The sequence below is a fragment of the Artibeus jamaicensis genome, unplaced genomic scaffold (assembly GCF_021234435.1).
Source record: "Artibeus jamaicensis isolate MK-2021 breed Jamaican fruit bat unplaced genomic scaffold, CSHL_Jam_final contig_402, whole genome shotgun sequence".
Taxonomy (NCBI): domain Eukaryota; kingdom Metazoa; phylum Chordata; class Mammalia; order Chiroptera; family Phyllostomidae; genus Artibeus; species Artibeus jamaicensis.
Genome location: NW_026521818.1, coordinates 9,206,770 through 9,223,554, shown reverse-complemented (window position 1 = coordinate 9,223,554; position 16,785 = coordinate 9,206,770). Strand labels below are relative to the sequence as shown.

Below are 16,785 nucleotides of genomic sequence, written 5' to 3'. Positions count from 1 at the left end.
AGAATCTAATGCCACCGCTGATCTGACATGCTGTGGAGCTCAGGTGGTAATGAAAGTGATGGGGACAGGGTGTAAACACAAATGAAGCCTCACATAATTGCCTGCTGCTCACCTACTGCTGAACAGCCTGGTTCCTAACAGGCTACAGACTGATAGCAGTCTGTGGCCTGAAGGTTGGGAGACCTCTGTGTTAGAGTATCATCCAAGACTGTGAGTTTGATCTCTGGTCAATAAACATACAAGAAGCAACTAATGATTGCACAAATAAGTGGGACAACAAATCAATGTCTGTCTGTCTGTCTGTCTCTCTCCACCCCCATCTCAAATCAATAAATAAAAACAAAAAAAAAAAGATTATACACCATGATCAAGTATGATTTATTTTGAGAATGCAAGGTTGGTACAATATTTGCAAATAAACATGATGCATCACATAAACAAAATAAAGAAATAAAAAACACATAATAATATCAATAGATGCAGAAAAAGTATTTGATAAAACCCAGCACCCACTTATGATTTTAAAAAAAGCCTATCAGCAAGCCCTGGTGGGGTTTTCCTCTTTTCTCTTCCCTTCCCGAATGAAATATTTAAAAAAAGAAAAAAAAAAAGCCTATCAGCATAATGGGAATAGAGGGATCAGACCTTAACATAATAAAGGCTATATATGACAAGCCCACAGCCAACATCATACTCAACAGGCAAAAACTAAAAGCATCTCCCTTAAGATCAGGAACAAGACAGGGATGTCTGCTTTCACCACTCTTATTCAACATAGTACTGGAAGTACTAGCCACAGCAATCAGACAAGAAGAACAATAAAAGGCAACAAAATTGGAAAGGAGGAAGTAAAACTGTCATTATTCACACATGGTATCATATTGTGCATAGAAAACCCAAAAAGACTCCACACACAAAAAAACTATTAGCTCTAATCAAAGAATTCAGTAAAATAGCAGGAAACAAAATTAATATTAATAAATTTGTGGCATTTTTATGTACCCTTAATGTAATACCAGAAAGAGAAATTAAGAAAAACAATCACATTTACTACTGTACCCCCCCCCAAAAAAATAAGGTACCTAGGAATAAATTCAACCAATGAGGTAAAAGATCTGCATTTGGAAAATTACAGGATACTAAAGAAAAAAACTGAGAAAAGACATAAATAAGTGGAAGTATATACTGTGTTCATGGAATGGAAGAATAAACATAATTAAAATATCCATACTACCCAAAGCTATCTATAGACTCAACACTATTCCTATTAAAATACCAATAGTGCAGTTCACAGATCTAGAACAAATATTCCAAAAATTTATATTGAATTAAAAAAGATCCTGAATAGCCACAGCAATCTTGAGAAAGAAGAACAAAGTTGGAGGTATCACACTACCTGATATCAAATTATACTACCAGGCCACTGTAATCAAAACAGCCTTGTACTGCCTAAGAATAGGCAGCTAGATCAATGCAACAGAACAGAGTGCCCAGAAATAAACACATACCTTTACTGTCAATTAATATTTGACAAAGGAGGCAAGATCATACAATGGAGTAAAGATAATCTCTTCAATAAATGATGTTGGGAAAATTAAACAGGTACATGAAAAAAATGAAACTAGACCACCAACTTTCATCATACACAAGAATTAACTCAAAAAGGATAAAATACTTAAATGTATGTTGCAAGACCATTAAACTCTTAGAAGAAAATACAAACAGTAAAATCTCATATATGTCTCATACCAATATCTTTGCCAATATATCTCCTTTTGAAAGTAAAATAAATAAATAAATAAATAAATAAACAAACAGGACCACATCAAACTAAAAAGCTTTGCGCAGCTAAAGAAATCATCAACAAAATGAAAAGTTGAACCCATTGAATGGGGGAACATATTTGCCAATGACACACCTGATAACGGGTTAATTTCCAACATATATAAAGAATTTACACAACTAAATACGAAGAAGACAAACAACCCTATTTAAAAATGGGCAAAGAGGACACAGAGATGGCCAATAGACATATGAAAAGATACCCAACATAACTAATATCAGAAAGATGCAAATTATAACCACAATGAGTTATCACCTAACACCTGCAACAGTGGCTGTCATCAATTAATCAACAAAGAACAAGTGCTGGCAAAAATGTGGAGAAAAGGGAACCCTTGTGCACCACTGGTAGAAATGCAGACTGGAACAGCCACTGACAGTGTGGAGTTTCCTCAAAAAAATTAAAAATGGAACTGCCTTTAGACCTGGTGATCCCATTTCAGAGAATATACCCAAAGGAACCTGAAACACTAATGCAAAAGGATATTTGCACCCCTGTGTTAATTGCAGCATTATTTACAATAGCTAAGATGTGGAAACAGCACAAGTGCCCATCATTAGATAAGTGCATTAAAAAAAACAACAGTGGTAAGACTATACTTTCAGGGATCATTTCTGTAGTTCGTTAAAAAACAAACAAACAGTGGTACATTTACACAGTGGCATACTACTCAGCTGTGAAAAAAAGGAAATGTTTTTACAACAGCATGTATAGACTTGAAGGCTGTTATGCTAAGTGAAATAGCCCATCAGAAGGACAAATACCATATGATCTCACTTACGTGTGGAATCTAATGAATAAAATAAAAGTGATGAATGAAATAGAAACAGGCATGGATACATGGAACAGTCTGACAGCTGTCAGAAGGGAGGAGGTTTAGGGGACTGATGAAAGAAGGTGAAGGGATTAACCAAAAAACACATATACATAGCACATACACACAGACAACAATGTGGTGACAGCCAGAGGGAAAGGGGGCTAGGGAGTAAGAGAATGTGGGCAAAGGTGAGGGAAATAGGAATGGAGAGAGACTGCTTGGGGTGGCAGGCACAGGATACAGTGTGCAGATGACCTTTTTTTTAGTTTTACTCTTGAAATCTGTATGGTTTTGCAAACCAACATCACACCAATAAATCTGATTAAAAACCAATTTGAAAAAATCTTAAAAGAAGCAAAAGCAACACAAATATTCCTTGACAGATGAATGGAGAAACAAAATATGGTATATTCATAGAGTGGAATATTATTCGACCTTACAACATGTGCTACAAAATGGACATTAATCTTCAGAACATTATGCTAAGTGTGTCAAGCCAGACACAAAAAGACAAATGCTGTGTGATTCTCCTTATACCAGATATCTAGAGTAGTCAAACTTACAGAAATGAAAAGTAGAATAGTGGTTGCCAGGGCTGAGGGGAGGTGGAGTGGTAGTTGTTTAATGGGCATGAAAAGTTGGAGACTGTGTGCACAACAATGTAAATATATTTACACTATTAAACTGTATACCTATAAATGATTAAAATTTAAACATAAATTTTTAAAAAAGGTATGAAGATTTTGAAAATAATATTGAAATCAATTTGGAATGTATTTTGTTAGCCTATCAAAATTTTGGTTAAATTTTCAAGATACAAATAGGAAAGTGAGGTATGTAAGTAACATATTACATAATAACAATGAAGACATTTGCTAATTGCTGACTAATATAAAACAACAGGGGTATAGTAACTCAAAGTCATAGATATGATGAACTTCAGGTCAAGATGATGGTATAGGTAGATACACATTGTCTCTTCACACAACCAAAAGAAGGACAAGACATTTAAAAACAAAAAAACAACCAGAGCTGCCAGAAAATCACACTGTATGGAAGTCTGACAACCAAAGAGTTAAAGAAACATTCATCCAGACTGGTATGCCGAAACAAAAGAATATGGCCCCAATGAAAAAACAGATCAAAACTCCAGGAAAAGAACTAAGTGACTAAGAGATAGTCAAACTATCAGATGCAGAGTTCAAAATACTGGTAATAAAGGTGCTCACAGAAATGGCTGAGTATGGTCGTAAATAGAGGAAAAAGTGAAGGCTATGCAAAGTGAAATAAAGAAAAATGTTTAGGGAACCAATAGTGAATGGAAGGAAACTGGGACTCAAATCAATGATTTGAAGCAGAAGGAATAAACATCCAAATGGAACAGAATGAAGAAACAAGAATTGGAAAAAATGAAGAGAGGCTTAGGGACATCTGGGACAATTTTAAACATTCCAACATCTGAGTCATAGGGTTGCCAGAAGGAGAAGAGCATGAGCAAGAAATTAAAAACTTATTTGAAAACATAATGAAGTAGAACTGCCCCAATCTGGCAAAGGAAACAGAATTCCAGGAAATCCACAAAGCTTAGAGTCCCAAACAAGATAGACCCAAGAAAGTACACACCAAGGGACATCATAATTACATTAAGCCAAGATTAAAGAGAAGGAGAGAATATGAAAAGCAGCAAGAGAAAAGGAGACAGTTACCTACAAAGGAGTACCCATAAGACTATCAGCTGACTATCAAAAGAAACCTTACAGGTAAGAAGGGACTGGAATGAAAGGCAAGGGCCTACATCCAAGATTACCCTATCCAGCAAAGCCATAATTTAGAATGTAAGGGCAGATAAAGTGCTTCCCAGATAAGGTCAAGTTAAAGGAGTTCATCATCACAAGCCCTTATTATATGAAGTGTTAAAGGGACTTATCTAAGAAATAGAAGATAAAAAACTATGAACAGTACAATGACAAGAAACTCACAACTACCAACAACCAAACCTAAAATACAAAAACAAACTAAGCAAACAAGTAGAACAGGAACAGAATCACAGAAATGGAGATCACATGGAGGGTCATCAGTGGGGAGGAGGAGGAGGAAGTGGAGAATGTGGGTGGAAATTACAAGGAATAAGAAGCATAAGAGGCCCAAAATAGACTGGGGGGGGGATTAATAGTATAGGAAATGGAGAAGCCAAAGAATTTATATGTACAACTGATCAACATGAACTATGGTGGAGTGGAATGCTGGAGGAGGGGGTACCGGCAGGAAAGGAATAAAGGAAAGAAAAAAATTGGGACAACCGTAATAGTGTAGTCAATAAAATGTACTTTAAAAAATCCTTTTTAAAAGCTACTAATTATAAAAGTAAGAGCTGCTCAGTAAAAGACTTTAGAATACTGAAACTCTGATTTATCCTTCCTGGTTTATGTGTTATTGTTGATTTTATTTTAATGCTATAATTTTCCTGTCCTAAACCCACAAGTACTGTAACAATCAGTGTTCTTCTATCTTTATCCACAAATTTACTATTTTCTTAGCTCTTACTTCTCTCCACCTCATTCCTTCCTAGGTCTCGGGCTTCCTTCTATATAAAGTACTCTCTTTAGCATTTCCTTTAGTGAAGGCTTGGTGGTGGTGAATTCTCTCATTATTTGTTTCTGTGACAATGCCTTTATTTCACTCATATTCTTGAAAGATATTTTTTCTGATTTTAGAATACAGTTTGGCAGTTATTTTTTTTCAACACATTGTCTTCTGAATTCCATGGTAGCTGTTGAGAAATCAGTCTCCAATTTCCATTGCTCCTGTTAAGTTAATGTGTCTTTTATTTCTGGAGGATAGGAAGAGCTCAGATGTAGATATCTTTTTTTTATTCTGCCTTGATTCTTTTATCTGTGGATTTGTATCTTATAATAATTCTGGAAAATCCTCAGCTATCAGATATTGAATATGCCTTATTCTTTCTCTCTTCTTCTGCTGAGACTAAGAATAAAGGTTCCATTAGACTTTTCTCATTCTATCCTCCCCAATCTGTAAACTATCTTTCATATTTTCAATTTTTGTCTAATATACATTTAAACCCACCCAGTGAAAATTTTGACATTTTTTCTCTTCTAGAAATTCCACCAAGTTCTTTTCAAAATCATATAGGTTTTTAAAAATACTTCACTCACTGCAATTTTTATCAGAATTGACTTAACAGTTGCTGAGTAGATGGGGCAGGGGCTGATGTATCTGGGGCCAATCTTTTGACTAGTGCTGGCAGGGGAGGGTGGTGACTGGCATGTCTGGAGATTAGCTTTTGAATGTCTGAGCCAGAAGTTTGGTTACAAAAAAGAAGTATTGAACAAACAAGTAAATGCATCTAGAACAATGACAATAATAAGAATATAAATAATCAAAATCTCTTGTCAGAGAAGCAATTTGCAAATATGAAAAAGGAGAAGAGTAGAATAACTTCTATAGTATTACACTAGACTCTGAGATATTAAAAAGAATTCAATGATGTTTAATATATATCAAGATATAGAAATAGGTGTGCATGTGTGTATTTATCTCCCAGCCTATTTCACACAGAACCAGGAGTAATATCACCCCTTTATCAATGAGCATACAAGGTGCTCAGACTGTCATTTCTAAACATCATTATCCACTACAAGCAACTAGAGTTGCTTAGAGAAATAGCTGTCTCGAGGGCTGGAGCAGAAAATATATGAGATCCTCTGTCCATAGAAAAGACCTAGAAACAATAATCAGCTTCATAAAGCACCTCCAGACTGTGGTCTCTATTTACCACTGTCCTCTAAAAGGAATCAGGCTCCTCAAAGGAATGGCTGATAACATGTCTTGAGCAGGAAATGAACAAAATGAGTCTAGAACACCTAGTTGTACCAGAACACAAAGCAGCTATTAAAGTCCATGGGGAGAGAGATCATGTCAAAAGGACTCTGAAGACAACCTGAAGGGGTTCCCACTGGCCAAAGATGAAACAATCTGAGCTTCAAAACAACAACAACAACAACAACAACAAAACAGTATCTGCAGTGACTTAAAACAAATTATGTTAAAATTCAAAAGCCACAAGGATACTAAAAAAATTCAAAGATCATTTTTGGAGGGTTTTAGAGAAGTGTTGTAAAAACTGGTAAAGAAAGAAAATATTCTTTCATATATACACTGTGACTTTAAAACCCATCACTTATCTTCTAATGAATTTTCCCTTCAATTCACACTTAGTATATTGAATAATGTTTAAATTGCTACTTCTTTTCCCCCACAGTGTTGGCTGATTTGATCAAATTTTATTTATATTATTTCCCCTTCTTTTAAATCAGATAATTTGTTAATCTGTTTATAATTTTCATTAATGAATAGTGTCTCTTTTCTTGCTGTTTTAGTCAAACAAATATGACATTATTGTTATTATTATTTTTAATTCTCACCTGAGAATATATTTATTGATTTTATAGAGAAAATGAGGGAAGAAGAAAGAAAGGTAGGGAAGGGGCAGAGGATGGAGGGAGAGAGGGAGAGAGGGAGAGAGGGGGGCGGGGGAGAGAGAGAGAGAGAAACACCCAGCAGTTGCCTCCCCTATGCACCCTGACTGGGGATCAAACCTGCAACCTTGGTATGTGCCTTGATCAGGGATTGAACCAGCAACCTTTTTGGTGTATGGACAACTTCTCCACCCTGACCACTCAGCCAGAGCACATATGACTTTATTATTATTTGCAAACCAAATATCAAGTCTTTCTACCATGGGGACGCCCTGTTTTCTTACTAAAACGCTCTCGTTACGCCTTATTCTTCTTCTCCCCAATTAAATAAGATAATCAAAATTCTATAATACATGTAAAATGTACCCTTTAAAGTCTCTTTGCCCCCCTGACTGGTTTGGCTCCGTGGATTAAGCACTGGCCTGTGTACTGAAAGGCTGCCAGTTCAATTCCCAGTCAGGGCACATGCCTGGGTTGTGGCCCAGATCCCCAGATGGGTCCTGAGAGAGGCAACTGACTACTGCTTCTCTCACACATTATGTTTCTCGCCCTCTCTTTCCTGTCATTTCCCCTCTCTCTCTAAAAATAAACAAATGTATTTTTTAAAAGTCTCTTTTTTTCATGTTTTCTCTCTCTTTAATCTTTCCATCCTGGGCTTTGAGATTATTTCCTACCCTTACACCTATAATTCAACACTCAACTATGACCATCCTCTCCTTTTAAATAGTACAATTTGAAAAACATGTTTTTTTAAGCCCCCAGAAGGCTTCAAAATTGCATCTCTGTTAAGTACTTTTTATAATTTTAAAATTTCAAGTGTTCATCTATCTTCCGTAGTAGTTCTTTTTCATGCAGGATATATGTTCGGATTATTGAAACTGTTCCTTATCTCTTGTTGAAATGGTAGTCTTTTTCTCTGTTGGTTCAGTGGTACTTAGGTCTGGTTACTGGGGTATTTTATGGCTAGACATTTTCAGTTAGAGAAAGGAAAAGGAGTCTCTTACTGTAGGTGCACTGCAATTTAAGGATAGGCTGTCAAACTCCTAAAGAGGGAGTGGACTGGGAAACCACTCTGCTCATAACCATTCATTCTCCTAGCCTGAGGGTAGGAAAGACACTTAGGCCTCCAATCAGATATCCCTTACCTGAGAGGTAGACAGCACATTCACAGCTGTCAATATCAAAGTCATATACGCCCCAAACCAAGCTCTTCATTCATCTTTAGCTTTTTCATCTTTGCCTGGGAATTTGACATTGTATTGCAGTAGTGGCAACTTGGGGCTGCCCAATTAAAATTACAGTGTTTGGGAAATGGGCAGGTAATCCAGTTAAGCAAAGAAGCAGACCATTTCAGTAGACCCAAAATGGACATGTAGTATAAATAAGAAATGAACCAAGTCACTGGTATTTTATGAGTCATTACTACCATATAACGTAGCTATAATAAAGAGTTTGACTCAATTTTTGATGTTTGGTTATTGACAGTTTTTAATTCCTACAACTCCCCCTTCCTTTTTTTTTGTCCCATAGCAGGGCAAGCTGATAAGAAAGTCCAGTTGCTTCTCCCTTTTTGCACTGGTGGGAAGTTCAAACTACTTAAGACCTGGCTTGAGTGTGGAAACCCATCCCAACCTCATCCCATAACCACGTTAAGACCCTAAGTTAACTGCTGTTCCTTGCTCGCCCCAGAAAATTTTATTATGTGAATGATAAACCTTTTTCAGATCAGGTCCTCCTGGTGTATATGTGGCACCTTCAGTCTCTATACTGAAACCAATTTTGGGTAGGGTGGGCTATCCCACTGCTTCAGGGTGACAACAATTAGCCTATGTGACAGATACAGAAATCAGTAAAGATTTATAAGAAATTGGAAAAGACACCAGCTTAGGGACTGACTAGGCAGGAGGCCACATGGAGACTTTCACAGAAGGACTGAAAACAAGGTTAGCATTGTTTTAGACAGAGAATATAGGGGGGACAGGAAATGCTTGGTCTCTGACTCCTGGTATCCTGGCTCTTTTGTTTCATTGCATTGAAAAAATCAAAATAAAAGCTTAGCTCGAAAGAAGAAATATAGCTAACTTTGACAAGTACTAAAAGTAACACACTGGTGTGTGAATTGAAAAGGCTATACATACTACATATCCTATAATCCTACTTTTAAAGATATATTTCTGTGCTTATTTGTACAAAAAATCTAGAAATATACATACTCTAAGTGTTAATGCCAGCATTAAGTTAAGGAGGCAATTAGACTGAGGTGGTTCTAATACCTCAGCACCTTATCTAAGCAAACCAAAACCTAAGCCTGCAAATGCCTAAGGTTAAGAAATCGAAACCTAAGGACAACCAATCATAAACAGCCAACTCAGATTTCACAAATAATGTAACTGCCAAAGCTAGAGCCAATCAGATAATTTCCTTGCTTTGCTTCTGTCTCTTCTCTATAATAAGTCTTTTGCCTGGCTCCTGTCAGTAGAGTACTCCTAACTCTTCTGGTTTGGTGCTGCCCAACTTCAAACAATTTTGCTCAAATTAACTCTGAAAATTTTTATTTTATTTTTTTCAAATCCCCATCCAAAGATTTGTTTATTGATATAGAAAGAATGAGGGGAAGGGGGAGAGGAGAGACAAAGAGCAAGAGAGAGAGAGAGAGGAATATGGATGTGAGAGAGAAACATTGACTCATTGCCTCTCATATGCAACCTCACCAGGGATTGAACTCATAACCTGAAAATGTGCCCTGACTGGAAATCAAACCAGCAACCTTTTGGTGCATGGGACCATGCTCCAACCCACTGAGCAACCCAGTCAGGGCTTAAAATTTTTAATATGCCTCAGTTTATCTTTTAACACTGGTCAATCTCTGAAACTTAGATGGCTTCTATTAATTTTCCTCTTCTCTGTACTTTCTAATAATGAATATACATTTACAAAATAGAAGTTTAAAAATCATTGTATGTCATGAATAGAAGAGCTTTATTTCCCCACTGAGGAAAACCTTTATCCTCTTGTAAAAATGTGAGAACTTTACTCACAACAATATTTTATTAAGAATTGTTAATTTTCTTAAAAAATGTTAAATGTATCATACAAGCTATTGATATTTGAGCAGTCATTTTAAAAATAGAGCTTTTTGCCCTGGCTGGTGTAGCTCAGTGGATTGAGCTCAGGCCTGCGAACCAGACAATCACAGTTCGATTCCCAGTCAGGGCACATGCCTGGGTTGCAGGCCAGTTCCCAGCAGGGGATGCGCAAAGGGCAACCATACATTGATGTTTCTCTCCCTCTGTCTTTCCCTTCCCCTCTAAAGATAAATAAATAATTTTTTAAAAAAATAGAGCTTTTTATAGCATTTTAATCATGTACCAAAACATAATTTTGAATATTGTGAACCCTAATAACTAAAAGTAACAGAAGTCTTTGTAAATGTGGAAAAACATAAGATATATTAGTTAGAGAAAAGCAGCAAAAAACTAAAAATAAACTCTTAAAAATGTCAAATTTAAGTTCTCTGTTCAAATGAATTTATTCCTGAAATCAAAACACTTAATAAATGAGAAAAATGATGTAGAAAGGTGGTTAATGATAAATGTATCCTTTTGATGTTTGCAAATATTAAAATACATTCCTTGTACTATAGCTTGACTGTGGTAGTGGTTACACACCTATGTACATTTGCCAAAACTTATACCAATAGATTTAATAGTAAACCTATTATCATACTTTTCTTAATTAACTGTATACATGTAAATTACACCTCAATTAAGCTAATTTTTTTTACTTTAAAAAAAAATTTATTTAGTTATTTTTCAAGTACAGTTTTTTTTTTGTCATTTTCTCCCATCCCAGCCCCCCCCGCCCCGTCTCCCCACCTCCCTCCCATCCCCCCCCCCCCCCAGTCCTCATCTCTGCGTCCCTCATACTTGTTCTTCAAAATCCCTCCCCGTTTTTCCCCTTAAATTCCCTTCCCTCTCCCCTCTGGTCGCTGCCCACTTGTTCTCTATTTTAGTGTCTTTGTTTTTATTCTGTTTGCTTGTTTATTTTGTTATTTAGCTTCCTGTTAAAGGTGAGATCATATGGTATTTGTCCTTCAATGCCTGGCCTATTTCACTCAGCATAATGCTTTCCAGTTCCATCCATGTTGTTGCAAAGGGTAGTAGCTCCTTCTTTCTCTATGCTGCATAGAATTCCATTGTGTATATGTACCACAATTTTTTGATCCATTCATTTACTGACGGGCACCTTGGTTGCTTCCAACTCTTGGCTATTGTAAATTGTGCTGCTATGAACATTGTGGTGCATAGGTTCTTTGAAATTGATGTTTTAGGATTCTTGGGATATAATCCTAGCAGTGGAATTGCTGGGTCAAAAGGCAGGTCGATTTTTATTTTTCTGAGAAAATTCCATACTGTTTTCCATAATGGTTGTACCAGTCTGCAATCCCACCAACAGTGAACTAAGGACCCCTTTTCCCCACAACCTCTCCAACATTTGTTGTTGGTTGCTTTGTTTATGATAGCCATCCTGACTGGTGTAAAGTGGTATCTCATTGTGGTTTTAATTTGCATCTCTCTGATAGCTAACGATATTGAGCATCTCTTCATGTGTCTCTGGATGTTCTGTATGTCCTCCTTGGAGAAGTGTCTGTTCAAGTCCTTTTCCCATTTTTTAATTGGGTTGGGTGTCTTCTTAGAGTGGAGTTGTGTAAGTTCTTTGTATATTTTGGAGATTAAACCTTTGTCTGAGGTATCATTGGCAAATATGTTTTCCCATACAGTTGGTTGTCTTTTTAATTTAATACTGTTTTCTTTGGCCATGCAGAAGCTTTTTATTTTGATGAGATCCCATTTGTTTATTCTTTCCTGTATATTCCTTGCTCTAGGGGACATATTGGTAAAAATGTTGCTGCGTGGAATATCTGAGATTTTCTTGCTAATGTTCTCCTCTAGGACTTTAATGGTGTCACGGCTTATATTTAAGTCTTTTATCCACCTTGAATTTATTTTGGTGTATGGTGTAAGCTGGTGCTCAAGTTTCATTTTTTTGCACGTAGCTGTCCAGTTCTCCCAACACCATTTGTTGAAGAGGCTATCTTTACTCCATTTGATGTTACTGCCCCCTTCGTCAAATATTAATTGACTGTAGAGAGTTGGGTTGATTTCTGGGCTCTCTGTTCTGTTCCATTGGTCTATGTGCCTGTTTTTATGCCAGTACCAGGCTGTTTTGATTACAGTGACTTTGTAATACAGTTTTTAAAAATCACATTTTTGCTAAAATTTTCTGAAGCTTATTTTCAGATTCTTTTATTTGATGGCTTAATCATTCAAAACAATGTTACATTACATTAATTTGATACAGGAAAAAAATCTGTATATATATAGTAAAAGTGGAATCTCCTCCTTCTAAATCCCATATCACTAATACCCAGTAATACTAATTAGAAAACTCAGTTATTCTTTCCTTCCCTTATCTCCAGCTTTCAATAGGCTGTCAGGTTCTGTCAATTCTTTCCTTCATCCCTACTATACTGCTTTAATTCATTTCTATTTAGATCACTGCAACAAATTTCTAAATTGATTCCCCTGTCTTTAATCTTCCATCTACCAATGCAACTTCCATAAAGTAGAAAAAAGTAATCTTGCCCACAAAATGTATAAACAAGCAAAAATAATGCTAATAAAAGCTTGTTTAAAAAGCTGAAATTGCTTCAGAATAAAGTCTAAAATCCATGGCACTAAAGGCACTTCAAAATCAGGCCTCTCGATCAAAATAATTCCCCCTCACAAGAGGCTGGTATTTTACATCTTTCCCTGTAGGGCCATCTCTCATTTTCTGTCTGAGAAAATATCTACTAATCCTTAAATCCAGTTTAAATATAATGTCCTCCATTCGTACAATCCTCAGCTGAGGTAGGTGGTTCAGGTGTGTTCCCCTTAACACTCTGAACACACAGTTACTTGTTAATGCCACTGTTTTTTCCTTTAGACATGAATTCCTCTAGCACAGTGTCTGAACCTTCTTCTCTAAGCACAATGTCTTACTCATAGTAAAAATAATTTAAAATTGATTATAAAGAAATAAAATAGTATTATTCACTAAATCCATTTTTACTTTGGCAAATAAAAACTAATATTTTTCTTAGATTAAAAACCTTAAAAGATTTGACAGTACAGTAGTACCTTGTCTACATGGAAAATTAAATCCAGTTCACAGACATTTTCAAAACACTTGTCTAATGTTTCCACAAACACCTAAAAAAAAAAAAGAGAGAGAGAGAAAGGGTTAAAAGCTTTTGAGAACTAAGTAAATTCATTCAAATCTACTATCTACAAGGCAGACAATTCTTAGTTGTGAACAAAAACTTTTGTAAATCTATTATCAAACTTTTCTTTTTTAATTAAAAAAGTTGTATTAAGTGCAAAAGGAGTAATTATAGACTATTTTTCATGCAAGCTACTTTTCAATACATTAATATATAAAACACATCTTGCTGAAAATAGAACTAAGAAATAGAAATTCTTAGCACTGTTACTTACAAAAGCACTAAAAAAATACTCCCTATCCGAGCTCCCGATCCTCAAGTAAAAAAAAAAAAAAAAAGAAAGAAAGAAAGCTCATTAGAAGTATTTTCAGGATAGATGGGCATAGTTCACGTCTCTTTCACATCTAACATAGCCAGTAATTTCTAATTAGCAAATCAGTATAAAAGATGACTAAAAACTACTTATGGAAAGAACACAGACTTTGGAATTAGACTTACTGGGTTCCATCTCTGGCTTGAATACCTTGTATGACCTTGTATGGAAAAGGATTAACTCAGCAAACCTGGGTTTCTCAAACCCTACACCTTCCCCAAAATGGCCTGTTTTCAGACTAGCCTTTGGCTAGCCTCTGGGAACTGAGCCCTTGGAAAGCTGTCTGAAAAGAGTGTTTACATGCCTGAATCCTTGGGCCACAGTATGAACAGGCAGTTTATGCTATCAATGTGACATATAGCAAACATCTTTTCTCTGAGGTCCTGGAATTTAAGTACCAGGGTAGCCACACATGGGCAACATACCTATGTGATTGACTTCCAGTGAAAATCCTGGACACCCAGGCCAAGATGTGCTTCCCTGGTTGGGAACACTTCTCACATATCATCATGAAATCATTTCTGGGGGAGTTAAGCACATCTTGTGTGACTCCAGGGTGGGACATCTGGAAGCTTGCACATGGTTTCCTCCAGACTTCCCCCATGTACACGGATGATTGTACTCTGTTATCCTTTCACAATGAACCCTCACCATGAGCAGCAACTCTTGTCCTGTGAATGCTAGCAAATCATTCAGATGGTCTTGGAGACCTCTGATATAAACTATCAAAAATGAATCTCTAAAATGCCACCTTGCATAGTTGGCAATATCTATTCTATTCATATTTCTATTCCCACTACCCTTCTCAACAGTAGCTTTCACAAAGTAACCATTCTACCACCCAAACATGGGGGGTATTAAAAGAGAGCAGCTACTAATTACAATAATACTAATAGATACAATATTACAATAATATAATAGCCTTGAACAAGAGATGTAAACAAGGACTGTTCCAAGCAAACTGAAATGTATTGTTGTCCTATTCATAAGTAATCCAGTGGAACAAACAGTAAATTCTAAACAGCAGGTGTCTTGCTGTAACTGCTCTGACCTCAGGTCACTTTACACAGATCCACAATCCGAGGTTCCTTCCTGGCATCAATGAAGGTAAATAAGACAGATGAAACAATGTAGATACATAACTAGATGGCTATAATCAACATTGTCTTAGACCAAGGATACACAAACTTCTTTACAAGGAGCAGAAAAGTAAATATTTTAAGAGTTTTTTTGTTATACAGTGTAGCATAAAAGCAGCCATCGATAATACCTAAACAAATAAGCATGGATAGTGCTGTTCCAAAAAACTTTATTTACAAAAACAGGTGGCAGGGTGGATTTGATATGCAGGCTGTAGTTTGTTGACCCTTGACTTAGACCCGAGTCACTACGAAAAATAAGCAGTCTATAGTAACCAAGAATATACATTTTATTCATAATTTCATTTAAGAAAAGAAGACAGCTATTAAGATGACCAAGTGTGGAACATACACGGGTCAGCCTCAATTAAATTTCTACTTTATTTCAATTTTTTGAGGTAGGTAGAAAATAAATATCATTGAGTATCTACCCAAACTCCCAACTTTATTAATTTTCCCTCAAGGACTTGGTGACATGGCCCCTGAAATGACTTTATTCATTCTATTTTCAGCTAATTTAGATTCATTTTCCTTCTTGTTATAACGGATTCTTGTTATAAAGACTAAATGAGATAATGCTACTTGAACACAGAGTAAGCACTTCACACATATTAACTTTTTGGGGAAAGTAAGAATGGGATCAAAAAACAGAAAACTTCTCCCATTGAGAAAGAGGAAAATACTTACTTTGGAAACAGTGTCTTTAAATTGGAAATGGTCTTAATACTAATTTATGAAATCATAGTTAAATAAGTTACGGGAAATAAAGCTATTTAATGGTAAATTTTCACTGGAGTATGACATACAAAGAGAAAAATGCACAAATTGTAATAATGTACAACCTGATGAATTTTCACAAAGTAAACATATTTCTGTAACCAACACCCAAACCAAGTGTTAGAATATTACCAACACTGCAGAAGCCCCCTTATATTCTATCAGTTGCTACCACCATCAAAGGTAACATTACCCTAACACTATAATGTTTTGCCTGTTTCTGAACTATTTAAATGGGATCATGCAGTACATAATCTTTGAGATTGGATTCTTTATCATTATGTTAATACGATAGCTCACTCCTCCTTGTTGCGCAGTATACCATTGCATTAATATACCACAATGTATTTATCTATTCCACCATCATCAGAAATTTGAGGTGTTTCCAGAACTGGGCTGTTAGAATTATTACTGCTAAGAACATCCTTTTATGTATTTTTTAGTAAATTTATGCACACATATCTACTGAATGTATAGCTAGAGTAGAATTGCCAGGTCACAGAGTGGCATACATTCAGCTTTGTAAACAGTGCCATGTAGATTTTCAAATCTATAATAAAATTAAAATTTATACCCCAAATAGCAATACATGATAGTTCCCACAGTTCCATATCCTAACAATCTGTGTTATCAATATTTTAATTTTAGCCATTCTTATGGGTGTGTGGTGGTATGTGATTGTGATTATTAATTTCTACTTCCCTGATGGCTAAAGAGACTGAGCACAATTTCCTATTTATTGGCCATTTAGATATGCTTTTTGTGATGTCTGTTCAAGATTCCTGCTCCTTTTTTCTACTGGCCTTTTTCTTTTTCTTTCCTTTAATCTTCACCTGAAGATACATTCACTAATTTAGAGAGAGAGAAGGGTGGGGGAAAGAGAAAAACATCAATGTGAAAGAGAAACATCAATTGGTCGCCTCCAGTATGGTTCCTGACTGAGGTCTATTCTGCAACCTTTGGAGTACTGGACGATGCTCCAACCAGCTGAGTGACCCTGCCAGAGCTATAACTAATCTTTGTTATACCCAGTTTAAAGTAATCTTTGCCTACAACATGGTCAAGAAGATATTCT

At 36.0% G+C, this 16,785-nt stretch overlaps 1 protein-coding gene across 2 annotated transcripts in view; it reads right to left on the bottom strand.

Annotated features, from left to right (window-relative positions):
• AP3S1 (adaptor related protein complex 3 subunit sigma 1) overlaps positions 1-16,785 on the bottom strand; it is an 80,076-nt gene that overhangs the window by 20,234 nt on the left and 43,057 nt on the right. For both annotated transcript variants that reach the window (XM_037141786.2, XM_053665277.1), the window contains exon 4: positions 13,339-13,410. In XM_037141786.2, coding sequence (XP_036997681.1) covers positions 13,339-13,410 — 72 coding nt within the window. The remainder of the gene's footprint in view (positions 1-13,338; positions 13,411-16,785) is intronic.